The following is a 25,223-nucleotide window of genomic DNA, read 5'->3' on the forward strand; positions in this document are numbered from 1 at the left end:
ATACACATAAATAAAAAATAATTTTAATCATATAATTCTAATTTATAAATCTCTTCAATCGTCCACAAAATCTTGGTCTTCCTTTGCCAGCAACCGAATCATCTCACTTTGCTCCTTCCTTCTCTCTCTCTCTCTCTCTCTCTCTCTCTCTAAACATAGACAAAGCAGAGCATAGAGAGCTCAAACAATGGTGCCCACCTCACTGCCTCCTCTTCGCTCATCAAATGTCTCTTCAACTCCTCTCTCTCCTCTCTCTCCTCTCTCCTCATTCTCTATGTACACCTCCTCTTCCTCTATTTCTTCTTCCTCTTCTTCGTCTTGCTTTCTGTCTTCCAAACCATCTTACCGGCCTTGCTCTCTCCGGGTCAACATCAACAAAACCCATTTGAGAACTAGCTCCAAGTCCAAGGTTGTTCTAGAAAAGCAGAGCTTTAAGTTTTTCCCCCCCTCTGTTTTCAGTTGTTTATTTTCTGCTTTGTGCTGGGCAGGGCTTGAAAGTGAATTGCTCAGTAAAGAGTGAACCGTTGAAGGTGATGATATCAGGTGCACCAGCTTCAGGCAAAGGAACCCTATGCGAGTTGATTGTGCAGAAGGTACAGTGTAAATATGCATATGCATATATATATGTGTGTGTGTGTGTATATTATGTTGCATTATATACACAAAATCACATTAAGACTTGTTTAGAACTTCTTTGGTGATGCTATGAACTTCTAATTTTTTCTAAAAATTAAACAAATGAGGGAGATCTTCTCAAAATTTTGCTCGGGAAAACTTCTACTGTCCTTCTTAATTCTAAGATTTTATTATTATTTTTTTTAAGAGCAAAATGTTGAAGTATTAGAGGATCCCCATGTAATGCTAAATTAGCATTGTAAGGTCAAATTTTAGCATTTTAATAGAAAATCACTCTCCAATGTTATTTTTAGGTCTTATTCATTTCTTAAAAAATATCATATCTAACTTTTTCTACTATAGTTAAAAATTCTCAAAAAATATTACATCTCAACTCAAATTAAAAATTTGAATCCACACTGCGAAAGAGGCCTTAATGATAAATTTGGCATGTGCTTTTAAAAGTTTACTTTTAGAAGTTTCAGCATTAGCATTATAGCACAAACGAAAGTAACATATCAAATATGTTTTCGCCCTTTTTGGTGCCAATATGGCATTGTATTTGCATTGGAGGTGATCGTAGGCCTTAATTATTGGGTAAAGATTGTTATTTGGGATTACTTATTATGACCATGACGATTAGCTATTGCATGGAGAAATTATATGATTTTACCCATTATAGACCAGAAATCCATCTTGGCTATTCCGTCTAATTAAGTGATTGCTTCATATTTATGTATTCTTCAACACTCTCTGTTTTTTCTTCAGTTTGGATTAGTGCACATTTCAACAGGAGATCTTCTGAGAGCTGAAGTGTCATCTGGGACGGAAATTGGGAACAAGGCAAAAGAATACATGAATGCTGGTCGTCTAGTTCCTGACGAGATAGTAACAGCTGTATGCAAATATCAACCTTGAAGTGAACATCTCATATTGTGCATCATTCTCAACATAAATAATGATATGTTACTCTTTTTTTTCCCCTTTTTTTTTTTTTTGTGGGTGTGTAGATGGTCAAAGCTAGATTATCTCGCGAAGATGCAAAAGAAAAAGGGTGGCTTCTTGATGGGTATTCAAGAAGTGCCACCCAAGCACAGAGTTTGGAGGAGCTGAAGATCAGACCAGACATTTATGTTGTGCTGGATGTATGTTAATTGCAAGCACATATGTTCTATACTTGACTATGGAATGCGTTATGGAATTTGAATGTATTAAATCGAATGCATGATGCGTGGAAGTTTGATTTACTTGTTTGTGTCATCTCTTCTACGGTTTTTGATAAAATGGTTGCAGTTAGTTTATACAACCTTTTGCATTGCGCAATTGATTTTTACAAAGTGCTAATCTTTCAATATTCAGGTTCCTGATGAAATTCTAATCGACAGATGTATTGGAAGAAGGTTGGATCCTGTGACGGGGAAGATTTACCATTTGAAGAATTTCCCTCCAGAGACAGAGGAGATTAGAGAAAGACTTGTTACCCGTCCGGATGACAGCGAGGAAAAGGTATGATTGCACATCGTCACAAGCTATTCGTGAAGAGAGAGAACAGACCTGGGTTGGGATTGTTGTACATTTAAAGTAGACCTTTTTTTTTTTTTTTTTTTTTACTTGAAGCAAAAATAAGTAAATAGAAGTCGAAAAACTAAAGAATCTAGCTTCTCAAAATAAAGATGAAAGTGCATGTGCAAAGTGCTTCTATGTAAATTTACCAAACGTGCTAGTAGCACTTTTATGCGTAAAGTGCTTTTATAGACTCCAAAATCAATCCCAAAGTAGCTCAACAGAGTGACTTGAATGAGTAGCACACAAGGCTAAGGTTTGCACTTTTTCACTTTTATTGTAGCATGGTGAAAATTTTGGTTGAGGATACCTGATACGATACAAATGGAAACTATCATCTCTTTGAAGTGTCTGTTGATAATATTTAACATGATTTCTACGTATTTATCCTCTCACTGATCTCCTTTTCATTTTATATGGATTACTGTTGATCCCCTGCATGGCTTCTGATATTGGTCTCTGTATTTTTGTGAAGGTAAAGCGACGTCTTGAAGTATACAAGCAAAATGCTGAAACAATCTTATCCACTTACTCAAACATAATGAACAAGGTAGTTTAACACTATAAGTATTGGTATATGTTTTCCTTGTCTCGCATTATTTTGATCTGTTTAAGTAACACACTTATACACATGACTCCCTTCGGGAACATAGATTGATGGAAACCGACCTAAAGACGAAATTTTTGCCGAAATAGAGTCTTTGTTATCAGAAGTACAGAAAGATAAAGAGAAGCTGAAATTAGGTAAAGCATTTTCAAGGTCTAAAATTCATCATGTGAGTTTGCCCAAGTTACAAGTGTTATATCCAAAAAAGGATTTTTAAAACCTTGTTTCAAGGTAGTGAAGAACTCACTTTCAAACTGTTTGTTTCTCCTGCAAACTGTTTGTTTTTCTCTTAACTTTTTGTTCCTCTCTAACAGGGAAACCAACCTCTGGAAATGATAGCCTCTTAAATCAGTCATCTTCAAGTCAAGTTGTTGTGAGACCTATAACATGAAATTTTGCATGTGAATGCTTGTTGCTTACAAGAGTTGCTTTTATTTATGGAAGTTGCAATAAGTAATGTCGTATATTATTTCCTTATTTCTCTAGTAATTTTACAGGATAACTGGAGGGGTATTCCTACTAGATTGAATAACATTCCCCATTCTAGAGAAATTAGAAAATATTTCTATAACGATGTCTTACAGGCCACGCAAAGAGCTATAAATGATGGAAGAACTAGATTAAAGGTTTGATTTTTTTCTCTGAACATGATTTTCCTTTAAGTTGTGACAGAAGTTTAATCCACTACCAAGTTAGAACACTGCTACAAGAACCTGACACCTTTGGCAGGTGGAGATTAATATCCCAGAGCTGAATCCAGAAATGGTAAGTAAACTGTTTCCTTATTTACTTATAATTTTGTTTGGGGTTGACCATATCTTATGATCCACAGGATGTTTATCGCATAGGTACGTTAATGGAACTTGTTCGGGTTGTTGCTCTTTCATTTGCTGATGATGGAAAACGGGTCAAGGTATTTCAATCCTTCTTGCTTCTGTATTATTGATGTGGCTATGATAACAAGCGAGTTTGATGAATATTCCCTTAAAACCTTTTCTATAGTTTTATGTCGACTAGTTGTAAGCTAAATCGATAATTTACCTGATTTGTTAATAGTATATTGCTGATTTACTTGAGGAATTCATCAGTTTACAGTTATATTATTGATTTACTTGAAAAGGAACATAAATAGAAGCAAAAAGATTTACATGACGGTTTTTGAAAAGGGGTCTAGAGTTTTGCCAAAAATTCCCCTGATATAATTTTAGAATGATGCAAACGTTTTCCTTTTCTACTTAGGTTTGCGTCCAAGGATCTATGGGAGAAGGTGCACTTGTAGGAATGCCATTGCAGCTTGCTGGTACTCGAGCAATCTTAGAGTTCATGGACTGGGGTGATTATGGTGCAATTGGGACATTTATCAAAATTGGATCTATAGGTAGACAAACCATTCTTATTTGTCAAACGTACATCATCATATGCTCATGGACTGAATCCATACATAATAATTGTTAGGTTCATTGTTTATTGCTTATCATGTCACGTTTCACATGCCGCTAGATACTTAGCTTAAGTGTATTGAAAGAAAATGTGTCGAACAAAACTGATGGTGTGTTCAAGTTTTGATGGCTATCAAATCTAAACTGCTGGTGTGTTCATGTATATCAACCCTAAATTCGTCGCTATTTGTTTGAAAATAGTGTTACAAAAGAATCTGATTTCACCAATATATTTTCTTTATGAATGTGCTCAACTTGCTTACTGAAAAATTTTAATTTCACCCCAGGTGCCAAAGATGTAGATGAGCAAGACGACATGTTTATTCTTGTGGCTCCTCAAAATGCTGTAGGAAATTGTATTATTGATGTAAGAAGCCTACAGTGGTGCAATTTTGAATCATACATTTAAATTGAAAATGTACTTTGACATGCTCTTTAAGTTCTACGTTTTTGTTTCCCAATACTCTTGTGGTTGATTATACAGGATCTAAGAGCCATGACTGATGCTGCTGGGAAACGACCAGTTATTCTTATCAATCCTCGACTCAAGGTTTCATTCCTATACATGTCCATCTTTCTTGGAAAGAAAATTTTTTTATCTACGGCCCCACCTCTTAATAGCTTAACTGATCTATGATCAAAATAGAAGAGAAAGAATTGAGGAAAGAAATAGACCACTAAAGATTGAAGACAAAGTGTAGTCGAGAGATGATTCTAGACATAGAACAAGAATTAAAGAGGAGGATATATGATATCTGAATATTCATTCATCAACCATGTCTGGATAGAAATTATAAAATCTTAAAATATAAAACTACTATTGGCCCAAATCCTAATAGGTCTAGGATTAATTGGTAATCTAATATGGTATTAGAGCTGGAGATCTTGAGTTCAAACTCCTATAATTGTGACTCAAACTACCTTATTTATGGGCAAACCAAATGTTAAATAAGAAAATTACTAATATAAAATGACAGTGTTAAACTAAGCATAATCCCAAATTAACATAAATTCCTAATTTAGTTAAAACTAATTGTTAAATAAAATAAAATTCTAATCTCCATCATTCCACCTACTAAAAAGAACTTGACTCTAGCGAGTGAAAACTTGAAAGAATCATAAGCAATCAATTTGAGAAAAGATTCAATCACAACACTTAATTCTGAAAGAAGCCATAGGAGCTTGATATTTGATTACATCCTCACTCTAGAAACAAACATAGAAAATAGTTGAGGCCTTTGATCAACATAGCTCATTGAGAATGAAACCCATAGTAAAATATTAGAAGGAAATTCAAGAAAAACATGCATTAGATCCAAGGGAATCAAGAGAAGTTCAGGAATTTTATCATGCAACTTTAAAGGTAAATATTCAACAAAAAATTATGAGGAATCAGATTCAATGTGTCAGAAAAGTGATGTTTCTTTGGTAATAGTCTTGGGAAAAGAATAGGCATGAAGAACCTTGTCATTTTCTAAAAACTCACTCTTACTTTTATCCTTCTTGATAGGTGTATTATCCCGGGACCTATAGGTGGTGTCTGAATTACTAGGAACTTGTGAAGGGAGAATGAACTTAGATATATGTATTTTCTTTTTGCTTGGTGAGATTTGAGATATATTTTTTTTTCCCATTATGTCGAAATACACATTTATTCACTTCAGTGTCTCTGACCTCATTTTCATCTACCCAAGGAAGTCCTAATGACTTATGAGTAATGTTTCTTCACAGGACATCAGAACACATGTATCTCTTATAATAACAACTAATTGAAGACATTGTTCAGTACCTTCAAAGAAATCTTTACCTATCAAATTTATTCATAATGGTCTAGGGTGAGGCTCCATATACCAACCCAATTAAGATGGAATTAAGGCTTGTTGTTGTTGTTGTTGGTCTAGGGTGAGGCTCAGTTTGAAGTTTTATTCTGAAAATTACTGAGAGAGAAAGTATACTCTTTGATTTTCTCTTATTGAATGAATGAAAATTACAGCCACATATATATAGGACACGGTTGTAGTATGCAAACCGTGTGAACAGAATAAAAGGTAAACAAAAATAAGGGAAACAATCTAACCTAAATAAGGAAAGAGAATAAATAGGAAATTAGGTAACTTAATACAAATATTCAGCTATCTTAATATAGAATGATGTAGTCCTGGAAATCCGAACTAACTAAGGTAAGATTTCAACACTCCCCCTCAAGCTGGGTTGTAGATATCCTCCATACATAGCTTGCAATTCAATTCTTCAAAGTTAGTTCGTGGAAGGGCTTTAGTGAGTAGGTCAGCTGTTTGAAACCTGGTAGGAGTGTAGACCAATTGTACAATTGCTTTCTCAATCTTTTCTGAGATGAAGTGCCTGTCAATCTCTATGTGCTTTGTCCTGTCATGGTGCACGGGATTCTTTGCAATGCTTATGGCTGCTTGGTTGTCACAGAACATCTTGATGGACTTCGCACTTGGTACTCCTAGCTCACCAAGTAGTCTCTGTATCCATATTCCTTCACAGATACCTAGAGCTAATGCTCTAAATTCAGCTTCTGCACTACTTCTTGAAACTACAGATTGTTTCATGCTCCTTCTAGTCAAGATTTTCCCAAACATACGAACAATACCCAAATGTAGATCGCCTGTCTAAGATGTCTCCTGCCCAGTCTGCATCTGAGAAGACTTCAATATCTCTACAGTCATTCTTCTTGTATAACATGCCTTTTCCTGGTGTCATCTTAAGATATCTTAAAATCCGGTTCATAGTTGCCATATGTTCTTCTGTGGGGTTCATAAACTGACTCTTCAGTCCCTATCTTTTTCGTTGAATCCATTGGAGTGTCTATAGGCTTACATCCCAGCATACCAATTTTCTTTAGTAAGTCCATAACGTACTTTCGTTGAGAGACGAATATTCCTTTCTTGGATCGTGCCACTTCCATACCTAGGAAATATTTGAGCTCACCGAGCTCTTTGATTTCAAATTCCTTGGCCAAAAGCTTCTTCAATCTCAATAATTCTTCTTCATAATCACCTTATAGAATAATATCATCAACGTACACAATCAGTACTGCTATCTTCTTCTCTGGAGAGAACTTCACAAACAGTGTATGGTCTGCCTGACATTGAGTGTATCCATGCCTCACTACTGACTTTGCAAACCTGTCAAACCATGCACGAGGGGATTGCTTGAGTCCGTATAGAGATTTTCTAAGCTTGCACACTTTGTTGCTATTGAGGGAATTTTTCAGTCCCGGTGGTATTTTCATAGACACTTCTTCCATATCACAATTTAAAAATGCATTTTTTACATCCAGTTGGTGTAATGGCCAATCTCAGTTTGCTGCAAGGGAAAGAAGAACCCGAATTGTATTGAGTTTGGCAACTGGAGCAAATGTTTCTTGGTAGTCTATTCCATAGGATTGAGTGAAGCCCTTAGCAACTATGCGGGCTTTTAGTCTTTCGATACTACCATCAGCCTTATATTTGACAGTAAAAATCCACTTACAGCCAATTGGTTTCTTGCCAAGTGGGAGATTTGAGATTACCCACGTGCTATTTTTCTCCAAGGTTTTAACTTCTTCACCAACTGCCTTCCTCCACTCTGGATTCTTGAGAGCTTCCTGAATAGAATTAGGTACCTGTACACTATCAAGACCCGAAACAAATGCCTGATAGGATGGAGATAATTTTTCATAGTAGACAAAGTTGTATATGGGATGTTGTGTGCACGTTCTAACACCCTTTCTTAGAGCAATCGGCAGATCACAATCATTAGTGGTAATTACTTCATTCTCAATCTCAAGAGTGGGAGTTTCCTTACCTGAGTGAATTTGAATAGGTTTTGGACTCAGTACAGGTTCTTGAACATGTGCGAGAGGAGTTGAGTGCTCTATCTCCCTTTGGGGCCTTTCCTTCTAGCATAGACACGAAGCTCTTTACTTGCAGTTTGTGGTGATTTGGAGTGATTGTGGACAGAAGAGGCTGGATTAGAAACTGGATTTGGAGGTGGTTGACTCTCGGATTCACTGCCAGGTTGTATATGATCCATAGAAACTGGAACATTCCAAAGCTGATATTCCCTCATGTTCTCCCCCTGAATTTCAGATTTGGGGTAGTAGGGTTGATGTTCAAAGAAGGTTACGTCCATTGAGTTGTAAAATTTCCGGGTAATAGGAGAATAACACTTGTACCCTTTTTGGTTTGAGGAGTAGCCGAGAAAAATGCACTTGATGGATTTAGGGTCTAATTTGCTATGATTTTGCTGATGGATATGAACAAAGGCTAAACACTCGAATACCTTTGGATCTAAGGCAGAAACAAGTTTGGTATGTGGGTAGTTTTGGAGAAAGACTCGATAAAGAGTTTGGAATTTGAGAACTCGGGATGGCATTCTATTGATCAGGTAGGCAGATGTAAGGACAGCTTCTCCCCAAAAATACTTTGGAACATTAGTAGAGAACATGAGAGATCGAGCTACCTCAAGTAAATGTATGTTTTTTCTTTCTGCAATTCTGTTTTGTTGGGGGGTATCAATACAGGAACTTACGTGGACTATGCCTTGACTCAAGAGGTAATCACTAAGGATAGTTGTAAAGTATTCTTTGGCATTGTCAGTTTTTAAAACTCGAATCTTGGTTTGGAATTGGGTTTGTATCATGGAATTGAAATTTTGAAATTTTGGCCAACTTCATTTTTCTTTCATGAGAAATATCCAGGTCAATCTAGTGTGATCATCAACAAATGTTTCCTGGTAGTCTATTCCATAAGACTAAGCCTTTAGCAACCAGGCGGGCTTTTACCAAAAGATACGAACCAGACGAACCATCGAGTTCCTATTATGTTTTTCACTCTTGAGGGGCCCCAGACATCACTATGGATCAAGGCAAATGGTTGAGATGGCTTATATGAATGACTAGGATAGTTACTACGAGTATGTTTGGCAAGTTGACAAATTTCACAATAAAAAGACATTGAACTTTTATTGATAAACAAATAAGGAAACAATTTTTTCAGATACATAAAATTTGGATGACCAAGACGATAGTGCCATAACATAATTTCACTATCTTTATTGACATAAGAATTTAAAACTGACTGACTCTTAAAGGACACACCACTTGCATTTTGAGCTTGTCTTCTTAGAGGAGTGTTGAGTAGATAGAGCCCAGAACACATCTCAGTACTGCCAATCTTCCTCCCCGAATCCAATTCCTGAAATTCACACAAGTTTGGAAAAAATTTAAGGCTTGTTCTTTTGATGTTTTTGAGTTAGGTAATTTGAGTGTAGATTTTGAGTTATAACTTGAGTTGAAGTTGTAATTTGAGTTTGTGTTTGGTTGTGTACATTTGAGTTATGGTTTGAGATAAGAATATTTTTGAGTTTGTGTTTGAGTAAGTCAAAACTTGAATTTATATTTAGATAGTATTTTAATAAAAACTTAATGCTGATGAAAATTTTTAATAAGGTATATGGGTCTAGTTTTATTCGTCTTTTCGTTGTCAACGCATAGAAAATAAAATCATCTCAATTAGAATTAAAACGAAAAAGTTATAGCATTTTTAAGAATAGAAAAAAATACTGTTCATTAATTTGAGTTTGAGTTTCTGAACTCGAGTTGAAGGGGAAACTTGAACTCGAGTTTTAGTTCTAAACTCGAGTTTGAACTCGAGTTTAAACTCGAGTTTAAACTTAAAAAAATATAAACTCGAATAAAATTGTAACTCGAGTTGCATTTTTTTAAATTTTTCACTCAAGAGAACAAGCCCTTAGTTACACAATTCAAATCACTTGTCAATTTACTAATTGAGAGTAAATTACAGTCCAAACTAGGAACATGGAGGATAGAGTTTAGAATCAAGTCCTTAGTAATCTGGACCGAGCCAATTCCCTCAACTTTGGATAAGTAACCATCAGCAATTCGGATGGTAAAGTTCTCACTGGATGGCCTGTATTGGTGAAATATAGTTGCATCTCCCGTCATGTGATCTGATGCTCCAGAGTCAATAATCCAAGGTGTCAAGTGCCCTCTATTAGCTATAAAAGCCATTGGAAGGTTACCTTTTTGTGCTAACATACTGGTTCCTGGTGCCGAAGTACTTGTCTGAGGCTGATTGTTTTGGCTGAAACATTTTTGTAGGACTTCGAGTTCTTTGGTGAAAGGACTTGTCTCAATTGTGTCTGGACTATCCTCTTTGGAGGCAGCAACATAGGCACGATTTTCATTGTCATTTGTTGATCGAGAGGGCTTCCAATCAGCGGGTTTGCCATGAATTTTCCAGCAATTTTCTCTGAGATGTCCTAGTTTGCGGCAGTGGTCACACCATGGTCTTCCTCTCCTCTGCCGGTTGTCAAAAGTGTTGTTTGTTGGTGGTCCTCGTGCAGCAAAGGCAGATCCTTCAAGTGTAGGAGTAGATTCCTGAGACCCATCATTACCTTTTTTTCTGCTTTCTTCACGTCGAACTTCTGAGAAGGCTTCACGAATGCTAGGAAAAGGTTTGGTCCCCATTACTCTTCCTCTAACTTCATCTAAATTTTTGTTGAGGCCGAGAAGGAACTTGAATGTCTGTTTTTGCTCCACAATTTTCCAGTAGAGGGCTGTGTCATCAGGGCACTTCCATGTGTGGACTTCGAATACATCATGTAGCAATATCAATTAGGAGTAAAAGTAATTGATTCACTCGTGAGAATATGTTACAAGGAGAGGCTGAGATATATACACGACTGCAGCCTAAAGAATAGGAATAAAATCTCTACAAAATAGGAAACTATCAAAACATAATATACACCTAATAGAATCTCCTAGAAATAAGGAAATCACACATTATGCTATATAATCACATGGTTTCCTGATAAGGCTAGATAATTCGACACTCCCCCTCAAGCTGGTGAATGTATATCCTTCATTCCCAGCTTGCTGACAATGTCTCGAAATGCTGTCCCAGGCAGTCCCTTTGTAAGCACATCCGCTAGTTGATCTTTTGTTGAAACAAACGGAGTGCATATCAACCCGCTGTCAAGTTTCTCTTTGATAAAGTGTCTGTCAACTTCAATGTGTTTCGTTCGATCATGTTGAACAGGATTATGAGCAACACTGATTGTTGATTTGTTGTCGCAGTATAGCTTCATTGGTCCTTCCCATTTTATCTTCAAATCATCAAGAATTATCTTCAACCATAGCAGTTCGCATATTCCCATTGCCATAGACCTGAACTCGGATTCTGCACTTGATCTTGCCACCACGTTTTGCTTCTTACTTCTCCACGTTACAAGATTTCCACCTAGGAACGTACAATAGCCCAAAGTTGACCTCCTATCAACCAATGATCCTGCATAATCCGCATCTGTATAGGCCTCTAGTGTCATACCTTCTCCTTTCTTGAATAAAATACCTTTTCTGGGATTGCCCTTCAGGTATTGCAAGATTCTATGAACCGCCCTAAGATGGGATTCTTTAGGATTGTGCATGAATTGGCTGACAATACTGACTGCAAATGCAATATCTGGTCTAGTATGTGCCAAATAGATCAACCTTCCAACAAGTCTCTGATAGGAGCCTATATCCACCACGGGATCCTCTGGAGCATCACATAGTCCATGATTGAATTCAATGGGTGTGTCAACCGGCTTACAGTCCAACTTCCCTGTTTCCTTTAGTAAGTCAAGCACATACTTCTGTTGAGAGATAAAGATCCCTTGCTTTGAATGTGCCACTTCAATGCCTAGGAAGTATTTTAATTTTCCAAGCTCCTTGATATCAAATTCTTTGAGAAGACGTCGCCTTAAGTATTCATTTCTCCCGCATCATTTCCCGTCACTATAATGTCATTCACGTAAACCAACAAAGCTGTCACTCCCCCTGAGTTAGAGTGTCTCACAAATAGAGTATGATCACCTTGACTCTGTTTATACCCCAAGATAGTCATTACCTCGGTAAATCTTCAGAACCAAGCTCTCGGTGATTGTTTGAGTCCGTAGAGAGCCTTTTTTAATTTACACACCATGCCTCCGTTAGATTCAAACCCAGGAGGAACCTCCATATAAATTTCCTCTTCTAGGTCACCATGGAGAAACGCATTCTTGACATCAAACTGTTGTAGATTCCACCCAAAATTAGCAGCCAATGACAGAAGGACAAGTACTGTGTTCATCTTCGCAACTGGGGTAAACGCCTCTACATAATCAATACCATAGGTTTGAGTGTACCCTTTGACAACCAACCTTGCCTTGTATCTTTCTACAGAGCCGTCGTACTTGTACTTCACAATGAAAATCCATCTACATCCAACTAATTTCTTCCGTTTTGGCAATCCAACCAACTCCCATGTCTTGTTCTTTTCCAGAGCCTCCATCTCCACCTTCATAGCATCCTCCCACTTCTTGTCCCCTAATGCCTCAGATAGATTTCTCGGAATGGGTATTGTATGAAGGTTGCTAAGAAAGGCTCTATGGCTTTGGGATATGTTTTGATAGGTCATGAACAAGTGTAGTGGGTGTTGTGTTCAGGTTCTGGTTCCTTTCCTAAGAGCAATTGGTAGGTTGGCATCACTTGGATCTCCATGTTCTTTTACGGGTTCAATGGGTTCAGCTGATGGTGTGATAATTTCAGTATGTCTGGAAGGGATTTCGGAAGTCAGAACAGTAGTACGAATAGGAGATTGTACCTGTACCGATCGAGAGACTGGTCTTTTCTTCCTGGAATAAACCTGCAGTGGCTGAATATTGTCTTGTTTCCCCTTATCTTTCATCATTCCACCAGACGTGGGTGACTCAATTGATGGTGTAGACTTAGAAGGAGTGGACTGAACAAGTGGTGAAATAGACTCAACTGAGGACTCAGGAGGAAAATCGGGCTGGCCAGGAAAATCAAGGAGAGAGAGGTCCTTTGCTCTATCTTCACTTAAGGTCTCCCCCTGAAGATAGGACTGCTGGAAAAAGGACTCATTCTCGACAAAAGTAACATCTGCCGAGACATAAAATTTCCTAGTAGGTGGATGGAAGCATTTGTACCCCTTTTGTGTAGAAGAATATCCTATGAAAATGCACCGAATAGCGCGAGGATCAAGTTTCCCTCGGTTTTGGGAGTGGACATGAACAAATGCAACACTGCCAAAAATTCTAGGAACCAGATTATTGGAAGCGTTGAAGTTTGGAAAAAATTTAGTGAGAATTGCAACTGGACTTTGGAACTCAAGGACTCGAGTTGGAAGTCTATTAATAAGATGGGCAGCGGTCAAAACTGCTTCTCCCCAATATTGCTTCGGAACGTCTCTATGGAACAATAATGCTCTTGTGATATCTAAAAGATGACCATTTTTACGTTCGGCTACTTCATTTTGTTGAGGGGTACTAACACAAGAAGACTCATGAATAATCCCTTACTTTTGGAAAAATGGGGAGAGAATTTGATTGAAATAATCTCGGGCATTGTCAGAACGAAATCGCTTAATTCTCACATCAAACTGAGTTTTGATCATGTTGTAAAAATTGGGAAAAACACTACCGACATCCAATTTGTGTTTCAGGAGATAAATCCATGTTACACGGGTACAATCGTCAATAAACGAAACAAACCACTTAGCACCAAAAACATTAGGAATTGTAGAAGGTCCCCAGATATCACTATGAATGAGAGAAAAATGAACAAGTGTTCTTGTATTACTTATTGAAAAGGAAGCACATTTATGCTTGGCAAGTTCACAATCATTACAATGAAACATTTCAATTGTAGACTCTTTGAATAACATAGGAAACATAAACTTTAGGACACTAAAAGACGGATGACTTAGACGACGATGATAAAGCCAAACTTTATCTTTATTTGACAAAACTGACTCAGAAAGGAATGATGTAGATAGGGAATCCTCAACATTAGTTCTTCCACTTTGGGCTTCCAGGTAGTAAAGACCGTCCTTCTCACTAGCACGTCCAATCATCTTCCTTGTGCCTTGTTCCTGAAAGATACAATATGAGGGAAAAAACGTTACACTGCAAGTGAAGTCTTTGGTAAGCTTTTGAATAGAGATGAGGTTTGCAAAAAGTTTTGGGACATGGAGAACATTTTTAAGTGTGAGAGAGTCATTTATATGAATGTCCCCCTAGCCAGCAACAGTAGTAATGGACCCATCAGCTATAGTTATTTTCCTATTACTGGAACAAGGACTATAGGAAATAAAACACTTGGAGGAATAGGTCATGTGGTCATTGGCTCCGGAATCAATCACCCACATCCTTGAAGAAATTTTTTCTGAGACATTAGCAACACAAGAGGAAGAAGAGATACCTGAAAACACCAATGAGCATGTACCTGCCGAGGAAGATTTCTCAAGAGATCCCAGCAACATCTTCAACTTATCAATCTCTTTGTCGAATCCTGAACTAGAATTCTGTGATCCCTCTTCATTGCCTGAATAACTGTGAGCCATATGTTCTTGTCCTTGCTCGTTTGTCGCAGAATTCATGTTCATATTCGGAGGTCTCCCATTCAGTTTCCAGCAGTTTTCCCCAGTGTGTCGATGTTTCTTGCAATACGAACATCACAAGGAATCTCTGTTGGATTGACTCAAAAATACAGCCATCTGTTTTCTTCCTTTTGGCGTTGTTCTGAGCCAAAATATCGTACTACCTTTTATCCTCTTTTTGGTGTTGTTCTGAGCCAAAACTCCTTGTGTTATTAGCCTTTGACACCAAGGCTGAACTCTCCACTGTGTGCCCTTCAATCATAACCCCTCTTCTTCCTTCTTCAGCAAGGACGAGAGCAATTGTCTCATTCAATGAAGGCAGATCATCCTTTCCGAGTATCTGTACCCGTACGACATCAAACTCCACATTCAATCCTGTGAGAAAGTCATAGATTCGTCCTTTTTCAACAAATCTTTTAAGAATGGCTGCATCCTCACTGCACTTCATTTGAATGCACTGGTAATGGTCCATCTCTTGCCAAAGAGATTTCAAATGATTGGATTATTCTGCGATTGACCGATTTCCCTGCTTGGTGGCTGAGATTTTGGTCTTAATTTCATAAATCTGGGCAGCATCATTGACTTTTGAGTACGTTTCCCTCACGGCATCCCATATCTCCTTTGCCGTACTCAAATACATGCATGTGTCACTTATTTTGGGTAGCCTAGAGTTCCATAACCAGGACATCACAAGTGAGTCATGTTTATCCCAAGCATCAAACTTAGGGTCTCCCTGTTTAGGCCCATTACCGAGCAAATGACTCAGTTTGCCTCTTTCGTTCAAAAACGTGCGAACCAATTGAGACCACTTAAGATAATTTTTTCCATTTAATCTGTAAGCAGCCTGAATATTCTGCAAGTCCCCTGTAAAAGAGTTGATGTTGCTCTCGGTCGAGGAAATCCCAGAAGACTCGGTCGTTTTGCTGGTTGTAGATGCATCAGTCATGGTGCTTGGATAAATCGGTCACGTTTTAGAGGGTGATAGCAGAAACGAAAGAATGAAGGGCTAGTCTTTCAATAAAAGGTTCAAGCGAACAACGAGCATTAAAAAGGTTGAGGAATAACGCTAAAAAACGCTGATTGAACAGGCTGACAGAAGCAGAGAAAAAACGGGAAGAAACAACCCATAAAAGAGCCTAGGGCTCTAATACCATGTAGCAATATCAATTAGGAGTAAAAGTAATTCATTCACTCGTGAGAATAGATTACAAGGAGAGGCTGAGATATATACACGGCTGCAGCCTAAAGAATAGGAATAAAATCTCTACAAAATAGGAAACTATCAAAACAGAATATACACCTAACAGAATCTCCTAGAAATCAAGAAATCACACATTATCCTATATAATCACACGGTTTCCTGATAAGGCTAGATAATTCGACACATCAAGATGTTGCCAATAACGAGTGAGAGTATTAAAATACTGAGTAACCGTGAGGTCTACTTGGCGAAGATCGTGTAACTTGGCCTCGATTTCAAAGAGTTCTGAAGTATTCTCATAACTTGAATATGTCTCCCTAATAGCATTCCAGATTTCTTGTGCGGTTCCGTACAAGAGAAAATTCTCTCCTATCTCATTGTTCATCGAGTTAACCAACCATGACATTACCATACGGTTCTCGGTTTTCCATTGCCTGTATTTGGGATCATTCTTTTCTGGGATAGTGACTTCTCTAGTGAGATATTCGTCTTTGCCTCTCCCACAGATAAACATCATAACCGACTGGGACCATTGGAGATAGTTTTGGCCGTTGAGTTTGTGGCCGGTGATGAGAAGAGAATGAGTGTCCGGACCTCCATGGCTGCTCGAAGCTGGTGCAGCAGTTTTTGGAGTGGAGGTTACTTCGGATGTAGAGCTTTGTCTCTCAGTAGCCATGCTGTATTTGGTCATGAAGAAGGGATTAGGGTTTTTCAGAGGTAGACTCTGATACCATAAAAATTATTGAGAGAGAAAGTATACTCTCTGATTTTCTCTTATTGAATGAATGAAAATTACAGCCACATATATATAGGACACGGTTGTAGTAGGCAAACCGTGTGAACAGAATAAAAGGTAAACAAAAATAAGGGAAACAATCTAACCTAAATAAGGAAAGAGAATAAACAGGAAATTATGTAACTTAATACAAATATTCAGCTATCCTAATATAGAATGATGCAGCCCTGGAAATCCGAACTAACTAAGGTAAGATTTCAACATATTCTACTGAAAAGTTGTGAAGCCACAACATTAATCTCACTCCCCTTATTGAAAACAAGCTTGCAAGGTTTATATTTAAACAAAATAAAGGTGTGGAAATAATGAGTGTAATCTATCAATCTTACATTATAGTAGTAGAGATGGAGTTGAACATATGCTTGAATATTCATGGTGATTTTATGCTAAGTTGGGAGTCATGGAGTAAGGAAACGATGTTATGATAAAGGCAAAATGGCGTGTGTAGAAAAATCAGGACTTAGATAGAAAGATCCCTAAATTATAGGAGTAGACGTGTTTAGATTTTATATTCTTGGCATTACTGGTGTATATAAAAGCCAAACATACCTAATGTAATTAATTAAGTTCCAATATCGAAAGTAGAGCTCTGGCGTGTTTTCTTCCTCATATTTGTTTACATGGTATCAGAGCCAAACTAAATTAAGTGTGAGTTGAGGGAAACAATGGCCGATAATGGAACAAGCAGGGGTGATGGTTCGGAGGTCTCTTCGGGTTCCGTCCAACCAATCCCTAAGATTGTTCCCACTGCAATATCTGATACTCAGTCCCACACTTCCCTACAAATCACGACCCAAAAATTGAATGGGAAGAACTTTCTCAAATGGTCCCGTTCTGTGATGATGGTTGTCCGTGGCAAGGGAAGACAAGGGTATCTTGATGGAACTATTTCACAGCCGGCCCTTGATGATCCAAAGTACTCTGCTTGGGAATCACAGAACTCGATGGTCATGGCGTGGCTTATTCATTCTATGGAGGATCACATTGCTGATACCTATATTTTATTCCCGACAGCGAAAAGTATTTGGGATGCCGTCTCTCTTGCTTACTCAGATCTGCAGAACTCGTCTCAAATGTTTGAATTGAGAACTCGTGCTCGCAATCTCCGATAGGGGGAGAATGATGTTAGTATTATACTGAGTTGACAAAACTCTGGCAGGAGTTGGACCTATTTATCACTCGACCGTGGAAAAGCACGGACGATGCCGTGATGTACAAGGAGATGGTGGATGCCGATCACACCTATGATTTCCTGGCGGGCCTGAATCCGGAGCTTGATGATGTCCGCAGTCGTTTGATTGCATTGAAGCCATTGCCGAATATTGGCGAAATCTTTGCAGAAGTACAACGTGAAGAACATCGCAGGAGAGTGATGCTTGGCAATTTTTCGAAGACTGTCCAATCTGCACCTTCCACCGACTCGTCTGGTTTGGTGACTCGTGGTTTGGACTCTCGTACAGATGCGCGAGGCTTGAAGAAATGGTGCGATCATTGCAAAAAACCATACCACACTCGAGAGACATGTTGGAAACTTCATGGTAAGCCTGCCGACTGGACTCCAAATCGTGCTAAAGGACGTGATGGAAAAGGGATGCAGGTTTCATCCGACATAGTGGCAGATAATCAACTTGGCACAACCTTTTCAAAGGAGCAGTTAGATCAACTTCGAAAAATGTTTTCTGCAACACAGTCCACCTCTTTGACAGCCCAACAAGGTACCTCCGTAAATTCCTTCGGTGGCCTGACTACAAAAGCTGAACCTTGGATTATTGATTCCGGGGCAACCGATCATATGACAAGTTGTGAAAAATTGTTCATGTCTTATTCTCCAAGTCCTGGAAATCATCGTGTTAAGATCACCGATGGTTCTTTTTCCGCTGTTGCTGGAAGTGGATCCATCCAACTTGGATCAAATATTGTTTTGAAATCCGTATTACATGTTCCCAACTTGTCTTGCAATTTGTTGTCCATTAGCAAGCTTACCCGTGATATGGAGTGTATCGTGAAATTTTCTACTTCTTCTTGTGTTTTTCAAGACCGAATTTCGGGGAAGAAGATTGGCAGTGCCAGGGAACTTGCTGGTCTCTATTACTTTGAGGATGATTTTTCTGTGCGTGGTTTGGTTCAAACAGTTGTTAGCACCTCCTCTTACTCTCGGCTTCAGCGCATTATTTTGCTTCATAATAGACTAGGACATCTAAGTTTCAGTTATATGAAATTTTTGTTTCCATCCTTGTTTAAAAACGATGATTCATTTCAATGTGAAATTTGTCAGTTGGCTAAACATACTCGTGTTTCTTTTCCACCTCAACCTTATCACGCATCTAAACCATTTGCCCTAATTCATAGTGATATTTGGGGACCATCCCGCATTGAGACACTCACATAGAAAAAAATGGTTTGTTACTTTTACTGATGATCATACTCGTGTTTGTTGGGTCTATCTTTTAAGAGAAAAGTCCGAAGTTGCGACTGTATTTCAAAACTTCCACTCCATGATTCACACTCAGTTTAATGAAAGTATTCGTATGTTACGCACCGATAATGGTAGAGAATTTTTTAATACTGGCCTAGGAGATTTTCTCTTAAAACATGGTATTATTCACCAAAGTTCGTGTGTTGATAGTCCACAACAAAACGGTGTCTCAGAAAGAAAGAACCGACATTTGTTAAATGTTTCTCGTTCCCTTATGTTCACAGCCAATATACCAAAGACTTTTTGGGGTGATGCAGTTCTCACTGCTTGTTATTTGATTAACCGTGTTCCCTCGCGTGTGTTGTTTTTAATACTGTCCTAGGAGATTTTTTCTTAAAACATGGTATTATTCACCAAAGTTCGTGTGTTGATAGTCCACAACAAAACGGTGTCTCAGAAAGAAAGAACGGACATTTGTTAAATGTTTCTCGTTCCCTTATGTTCACAGCCAATATACCAAAGACTTTTTGGGGTGATGCAGTTCTCACTGCTTGTTATTTGATTAACCGTGTTCCCTCGCGTGTGTTGAAACATCAAACTCCTATTGACTATTTCCATCAATTTTATCCTAACACACGACCCTCTACTCCTCTTGAATTTCGTGTCTTTGGATGCGTAGCGTTTGTTCATAATCTAGATCCCCATAGGAGCAAATTCAATCCTCGATCTCACAAATGCGTCTTTGTTGGGTATTCCACCACTCAGAAAGGGTACAAGTGTTACTCGATAGAGAGGAGAAAATATTTTGTGTCAAAAGATGTCATGTTCTTTGAAGATCAATTCTTTTTCCAGAAAAATTCTCTTCAGGGGGAGCACAACTATGAAGAAAACTTTTCTGAGGACAATTCAAAAAATCCGGATTTATGGGAATATTTATGGCATATTTCCCCCCATTCAAACAAGCCTCTCGAGATATCCTCTTCGCCAACCTCAGAAATTTTGAACTCCCCACAAAATCTGTCTCCAGCCACACAAAATTTTCCAATCTCAGAAAATCACTCTCCACAAAATCCGCCAGCTGGACCACAAAATCCGCCAGTTGGATCTCAAAAACTTGTGCCTGATTCGAACTCAAATTTTCCAGAGATATTCCGAGAGAATTTCCCTCCAATTCAAAATCCATCTCCACAAATCTGGACCTTAGAAAATCATCCAAAGTCGATTCAAAATCTTTCCCCACAAACCTCTGATCCAAACTATCAGTTTGATACTCCACAAAATCAGGTTTCCGCAGATAACCTAGAACAGAGCCAAGCTTCCCGTCCAGAACAATTGTTTGATCTAAAATATGCACGAAAAAAAGGTTCGAAGGGTAATTACGATCTGCAGGCCCCACACTGCCCAGAATCCAACCCGAAATCAGGTATGAAAGATAAGTTTTCTGATCTCCATCTACCTGTAGCTGTTAGAAGGGGTATTCGGTCTTGCACTAATCATCCAATATCAAGATTTGTAGCCTATAATCATTTGTCTAACTCTGTTCAAGCACTTGTGTCAAATCTGGAAGATCAAGAAATTCCACAAACAGTGCCGGAGGCGTTGAACAAACCGGTTTGGAAGAAGGCTATAATGGATGAGATGGAAGCATTGGAGAATAATGGTACGTGGGAAGTGGTACAAAAACCGAAGGGTAAGGAGCCCGTTGGCTGTAGATGGGTGTTTACCATTAAATACAAGGCTCGGTGGAAAGGTTCAAGGCAAGGCTGGTCGCTAAAGGTTATACACAAACATATGGGGTGGATTATCATGAGACATTTGCTCCAGTAGCTAAGATGAACACTATTCGAGTTCTCCTTTCTCTTGCGGTAAACCTTGAATGGCATTTGCAGCAATTAGATGTTAAGAACGCCTTTCTAAATGACGACTTAGAAGATGAAGTTTATATGGAGTTTCCTCCTGGTTTTGATCGAGAAGGCAGCAATGGTAAAGTTTGCAGGCTTAAGAAGTCCTTATATGGACTTAAGCAGTCACCAAGAGCGTGGTTTGGGAGATTCGCAAAGGCAACACTTCAACAAGGATATTAGCAAGCCCAGGCAGATCACACTTTATTCTATAAACGGAATAATGAGAGAATAACCATTCTCATAGTTTATGTGGCGATATAGTCTTGACAAGGAGCGATACAATGGAAATGGAAAGATTGAAAAAGGAATTGGCAGCAGAATTTGAAATGAAAGATCTAGGAAGTCTTAGGTATTTCTCGGCATGGAAGTTGCAAGGAATAAAACGGGGATCTCAGTGTCACAACGGAAATATGTGTTAGATCTTCTGCGAGACACAGGAATGATTGGCTGCAAACCTGTGGAAACACCAGTCGACTTCAATAAAAAGCTGGACAATAATGGTAACAGCGAGCCGGTTGAGAAAGGAAGATACCAGCGTCTTGTTGGTCAACTTATCTACCCGTCTCATACTCAACCGGATATCGCTTTTGCAGTTAGCCGTGTTAGCCAATTCGTGCATGCTCCAAATAGTGAACACTTTGACGCAGTCCTTAGAATACTTCGGTATCTCAAGGGCACTCCAGGGAGAGGACTTTTCTTCAGATGAAGCATACACCGATGCTGATTGGGCCGAGGCAATAGAGGACAGGAGATCAACCTCTGGTTACTGCACTTTTGTTTGGGGGAACCTAGTAACTTGGAGGAGTAAAAAACAACCAGTTGTGGCTAGAAGTAGCGCTGAAGCCGAGTTGTGATCATTAGCTCACAGTATTTGTGAAGCTTTGTGGCTGAAGAATCTGTTAAAGGAAATTGGTGAACCTCTAGAGTCTCCGTTGAAGATTTACTGTGACAACAAGGCAGCGATCAATATTTTACATAATCCAGTGCATCACGACCGGATGAAACATGTGGATATTGACCGACACTTTATAAAGGAGAAAATAGAAGATGGCACCATCTGCGTGACATATGTTCCTTCTTCAGAACAGACAGCTGACATCCTTACCAAGAGTCTTTCAACATATTTGTTTGAGAAGTATGTAGGCAAGCTGAACATGTACAATTTGTACAGTCCAAGCTTGATGGGGAGTGTAGAAAAATCAGGACTTAGATAGAAAGATCCCTAAATTGTAGGAGTAGACGTGTTGTTTAGATTTTATATTCTTGGCATTACTGGTGTATATAAAAGCCAAACATACATAATGTAATTAATTAAGTTCCAATATCGAAAGTGGTGTTCTGGCGTGTTTTCTTCCTCATATTTGTTTACAGCGTGGATCCAAAAAACTCAGTAATCATCTTCTAATAAGACTAAAACGAAAATTTCAAGAGAATGGAGTTGCACCTATCTAAAAGTGGTTGCAAATGAAAAAGAAGAAAAAAAAAAAAAGAAGAGTCCACTTTGGTTGGTGGTGCAGCTGGCACTTTCTGGTGGTCTACAGGGATCACACTTTAGGTTGGTTGATAGACCAGACCACACTAACGTTTGTTGTAGAACATGATCTTCGATAGGGGCAGAGGTCTCCAAGAATGAGGAAAGGTGGCCGAGGAGCTCAGCATATGGTGGCTACTTTTCATCAAAAGAGGGCGAGGCATTTTAGCATCATGGAGGCACACGGAAACACATGGGAGTGTACAGGCAATGGTTTTGGAACATGAAAGATTGGGATTTTTTTGATTTGATAAATTAATACCAATTGGTCTCTCATGCCAACTAATTTAGGTCCACGATAGAAAAGATAGAAATAAGAAATGAAGTAAAATGACTAGAGATTTGAGAGACCAAGGGATATTGCAGATATGATTATAGAGAGAGAACAACAAATCAAGAGGAGGATATTTGAGATCTCACCATTCATTCGTCAACTGTGTCGGAATTGAAGTTACGAACTTACTTATTTATAGGGTAATTAAATAACTAACTAGGAAACTAGACCAAAATAAAATAAGGAAACTACTAACGTTAAATGACAATAGGAACGAGCCCTAATTCCCGAAGAACTTAAATTCCTAATTTAATTAAAACTACATATTAAAGACAAATTAGTGCTCTGATCTCCATGATTAAGCTTTTGGGAAAATCAGTGAACTAACCTGGTATAAGAGTAGTGTAGTTCCTCGATTGTCGTCACGTGTGGGCATTTGTTTGATTATCCTCCTCTCCATATTATCTCTCTGAAATTGTCCAGGCCTGGGTAGTATTGGAACAAAAAAATTGTTGTTGGAGGATTATCAATAGCTAGCCATACATGCATAACAGTTCTTATGTACATGCCAAAAATCTCAAACATTTTTTTAGATAATAGACCAACTTTCATTGATAAAAATCAGTTGCAAGGGGAAGAATGACAAGAAGTCCTCATAACAGGAATAAAAAAGAGAAAAAATAGAAGACAACACAAAAGTGTGAGAGCAAAAATAAAACTAAAACGTCAAAAATAATTCCCCATTACATTTTTCTAGTTAAGAGCTAAGTGAGAAAGGAATGACCGTTGAATGCTTTATCTCTAGAAGCCCATAACGAAGCAGGAAAAAAATCTGAAACTAAAGTGCCCGTGTTTTCTGGTTCAATTTAACTCTTTTTTGTGTGGCTAATGTGTGACGAATTTCTTCATGTTCAGGATTTACCGGGATCTAGTGGAATCATGCAAGTAAGTGTTCAGATTATGATGAATTCGAAATGATCTTACATGGATTAAGAACAATTTATCAATTGTTTTTTTCCTTTCTTAGACAATGGGCCGCAACAAGAGATTGGAGTATGCTGCATCGTTTGAAAGTTGCTATTTCTTTAGGCTTCTCTATTATGCAGGAACCCAATACCCAATTATGGGAGCAATAAGGTCAGCTTAGTTTACTAAAAGAAGTTAACGAGTACTTTGAAAACATGCACAACCCCAATTTCAGATTCCTCATCAGCATCCATTGCGAAAAAAGAGTTTTAAAAGAATTTAACACGTTCTGGACAATAAATATAGGTCTTGCAAGATGTTCTTACTGTGGATATTAAGCTATATTATACATTTAATTTTTCTTACTTCTGACCCATTTTTCAGGATGTCTTATCCTTATCCATACGAATTGTACAAGAGAGTGGATGAACCTTCTGGAAAGGAAAAGTATGTCGCCTTGTCAACATTTCCTAAAAGGCCAAATCCTGATGAAATCAATGATGCTTTCATAGGAAAACCCAGGTAAAAAATGTTTGAGCATCACATGCCCCATTTTATTGGAAAGATAAGCTCCTTGGATCATACAACTTTCGCTGTTAGTACTAAATTCGGAATGTCAATAGTCATTCTGATTAGTCAACTTGCTTCAGCATAATTTAACATCTAGATAAGACTCTTGTTAAGAAACTTGGAAGACCAATACGTCTTATGTCAAGAGTGTTGGCACCATTCTAACTCAACGATTTCATTTCAATATTATCATTGCAGAAATCAAACGAAGAAAGAGTCTGGAATTTGGTATGAAACACTTATCTTTGCGTTGTTTGTAGTCATTACTGTATATTGATGTTCATCTGTCTCCTTTTTTTCATCCCTTTCCTGCAGGGGATTCTTGAGCAGCATATTTTGAGCAATGAGGAAGATGGTGTATATATATAGTCTTATTCACTAGTAAGTTTTACTTTTAGTTACAAAAGGGTGCTGAAAATATCTATGCTCTTTCTTGTTCATATCAAGTTTCATGTCTATTTTTCCGGCCACTTCGTTCTGAAGATTCTGCTATCACTCATATGACAGCTCATAATATTAGTTTATGAACTTGCACTATGTTCTTACAAGTTACATGTGACGTGATATTGGGAGGGAAAAAAAAAAAACTGTATAGTTACTGCATTCTCTATGGCTTTCAGTTTTATAAAATGAATTAATGAGAACTATTTTGCTGGCAAACACATTTTAATATGGTCAGTACAATTTACACATGAGACACACTTTCAGTGCAAATTTGATTAGAATCAAAATACAACGCCCTAAAAATATTCGGAACCGTCCCCATTGCTTTATTATTTTTGGCTTGAGGTAGTAAATGAAAAAAATATGCCTTACTTATCATACGCCAACCGCTTGAGAAAACCATTCTGTTTGACTGTCACTGACTAACAAAGAAAGGCAAGTGACAA

At 38.2% G+C, this 25,223-nt stretch overlaps 1 protein-coding gene across 3 annotated transcripts; it reads left to right on the forward strand.

Moving 5' to 3' along the window:
* Positions 1-87: 87 nt before the first annotated feature.
* Positions 88-25,021, forward strand: LOC21392574 (adenylate kinase 5, chloroplastic). 3 transcript variants are annotated; one of them, XM_024172494.1, is made up of 19 exons: positions 88-412; positions 489-593; positions 1,384-1,512; positions 1,626-1,760; positions 1,975-2,121; positions 2,654-2,728; positions 2,832-2,922; positions 3,100-3,158; positions 3,283-3,411; positions 3,515-3,550; positions 3,618-3,698; positions 4,025-4,163; positions 4,512-4,591; positions 4,709-4,774; positions 23,713-23,742; positions 23,825-23,934; positions 24,148-24,285; positions 24,532-24,561; positions 24,649-25,021. In XM_024172494.1, exons 1-19 carry the CDS (start codon positions 188-190, stop codon positions 24,671-24,673), a joined length of 1,830 nt encoding a protein of 609 aa, XP_024028262.1. In that variant the 5' UTR covers positions 88-187; the 3' UTR covers positions 24,674-25,021. The 3 variants fall into 3 exon arrangements, 2 of the variants coding, with proteins under 2 accessions (XP_024028262.1, XP_024028263.1); XM_024172495.1 differs by having other exon boundaries at positions 88-409; XR_002903147.1 differs by lacking the exons at positions 23,825-23,934; positions 24,148-24,285; positions 24,532-24,561; positions 24,649-25,021 and adding an exon at positions 5,735-5,827 and having other exon boundaries at positions 23,713-23,730.
* Positions 25,022-25,223: the final 202 nt, after the last annotated feature.

This window comes from Morus notabilis, unplaced genomic scaffold (assembly GCF_000414095.1).
Source record: "Morus notabilis unplaced genomic scaffold, ASM41409v2 Scaffold1023, whole genome shotgun sequence".
NCBI classification, from domain to species: Eukaryota; Viridiplantae; Streptophyta; class Magnoliopsida; order Rosales; family Moraceae; genus Morus; species Morus notabilis.

Coding starts and splice junctions, on each gene's coding strand:
- LOC21392574 (XM_024172494.1), top strand. CDS start 188: ATGGTGCCCACCTCACTGCCTCCTCTTCGCTCATCAAATGTCTCTTCA. Junction 3,159..3,282: donor CATCTTCAAGTCAAGTTGTT/GTGAGACCTATA, acceptor GTAATTTTACAG/GATAACTGGAGGGGTATTCC. Junction 3,699..4,024: donor ATGATGGAAAACGGGTCAAG/GTATTTCAATCC, acceptor TTTTCTACTTAG/GTTTGCGTCCAAGGATCTAT.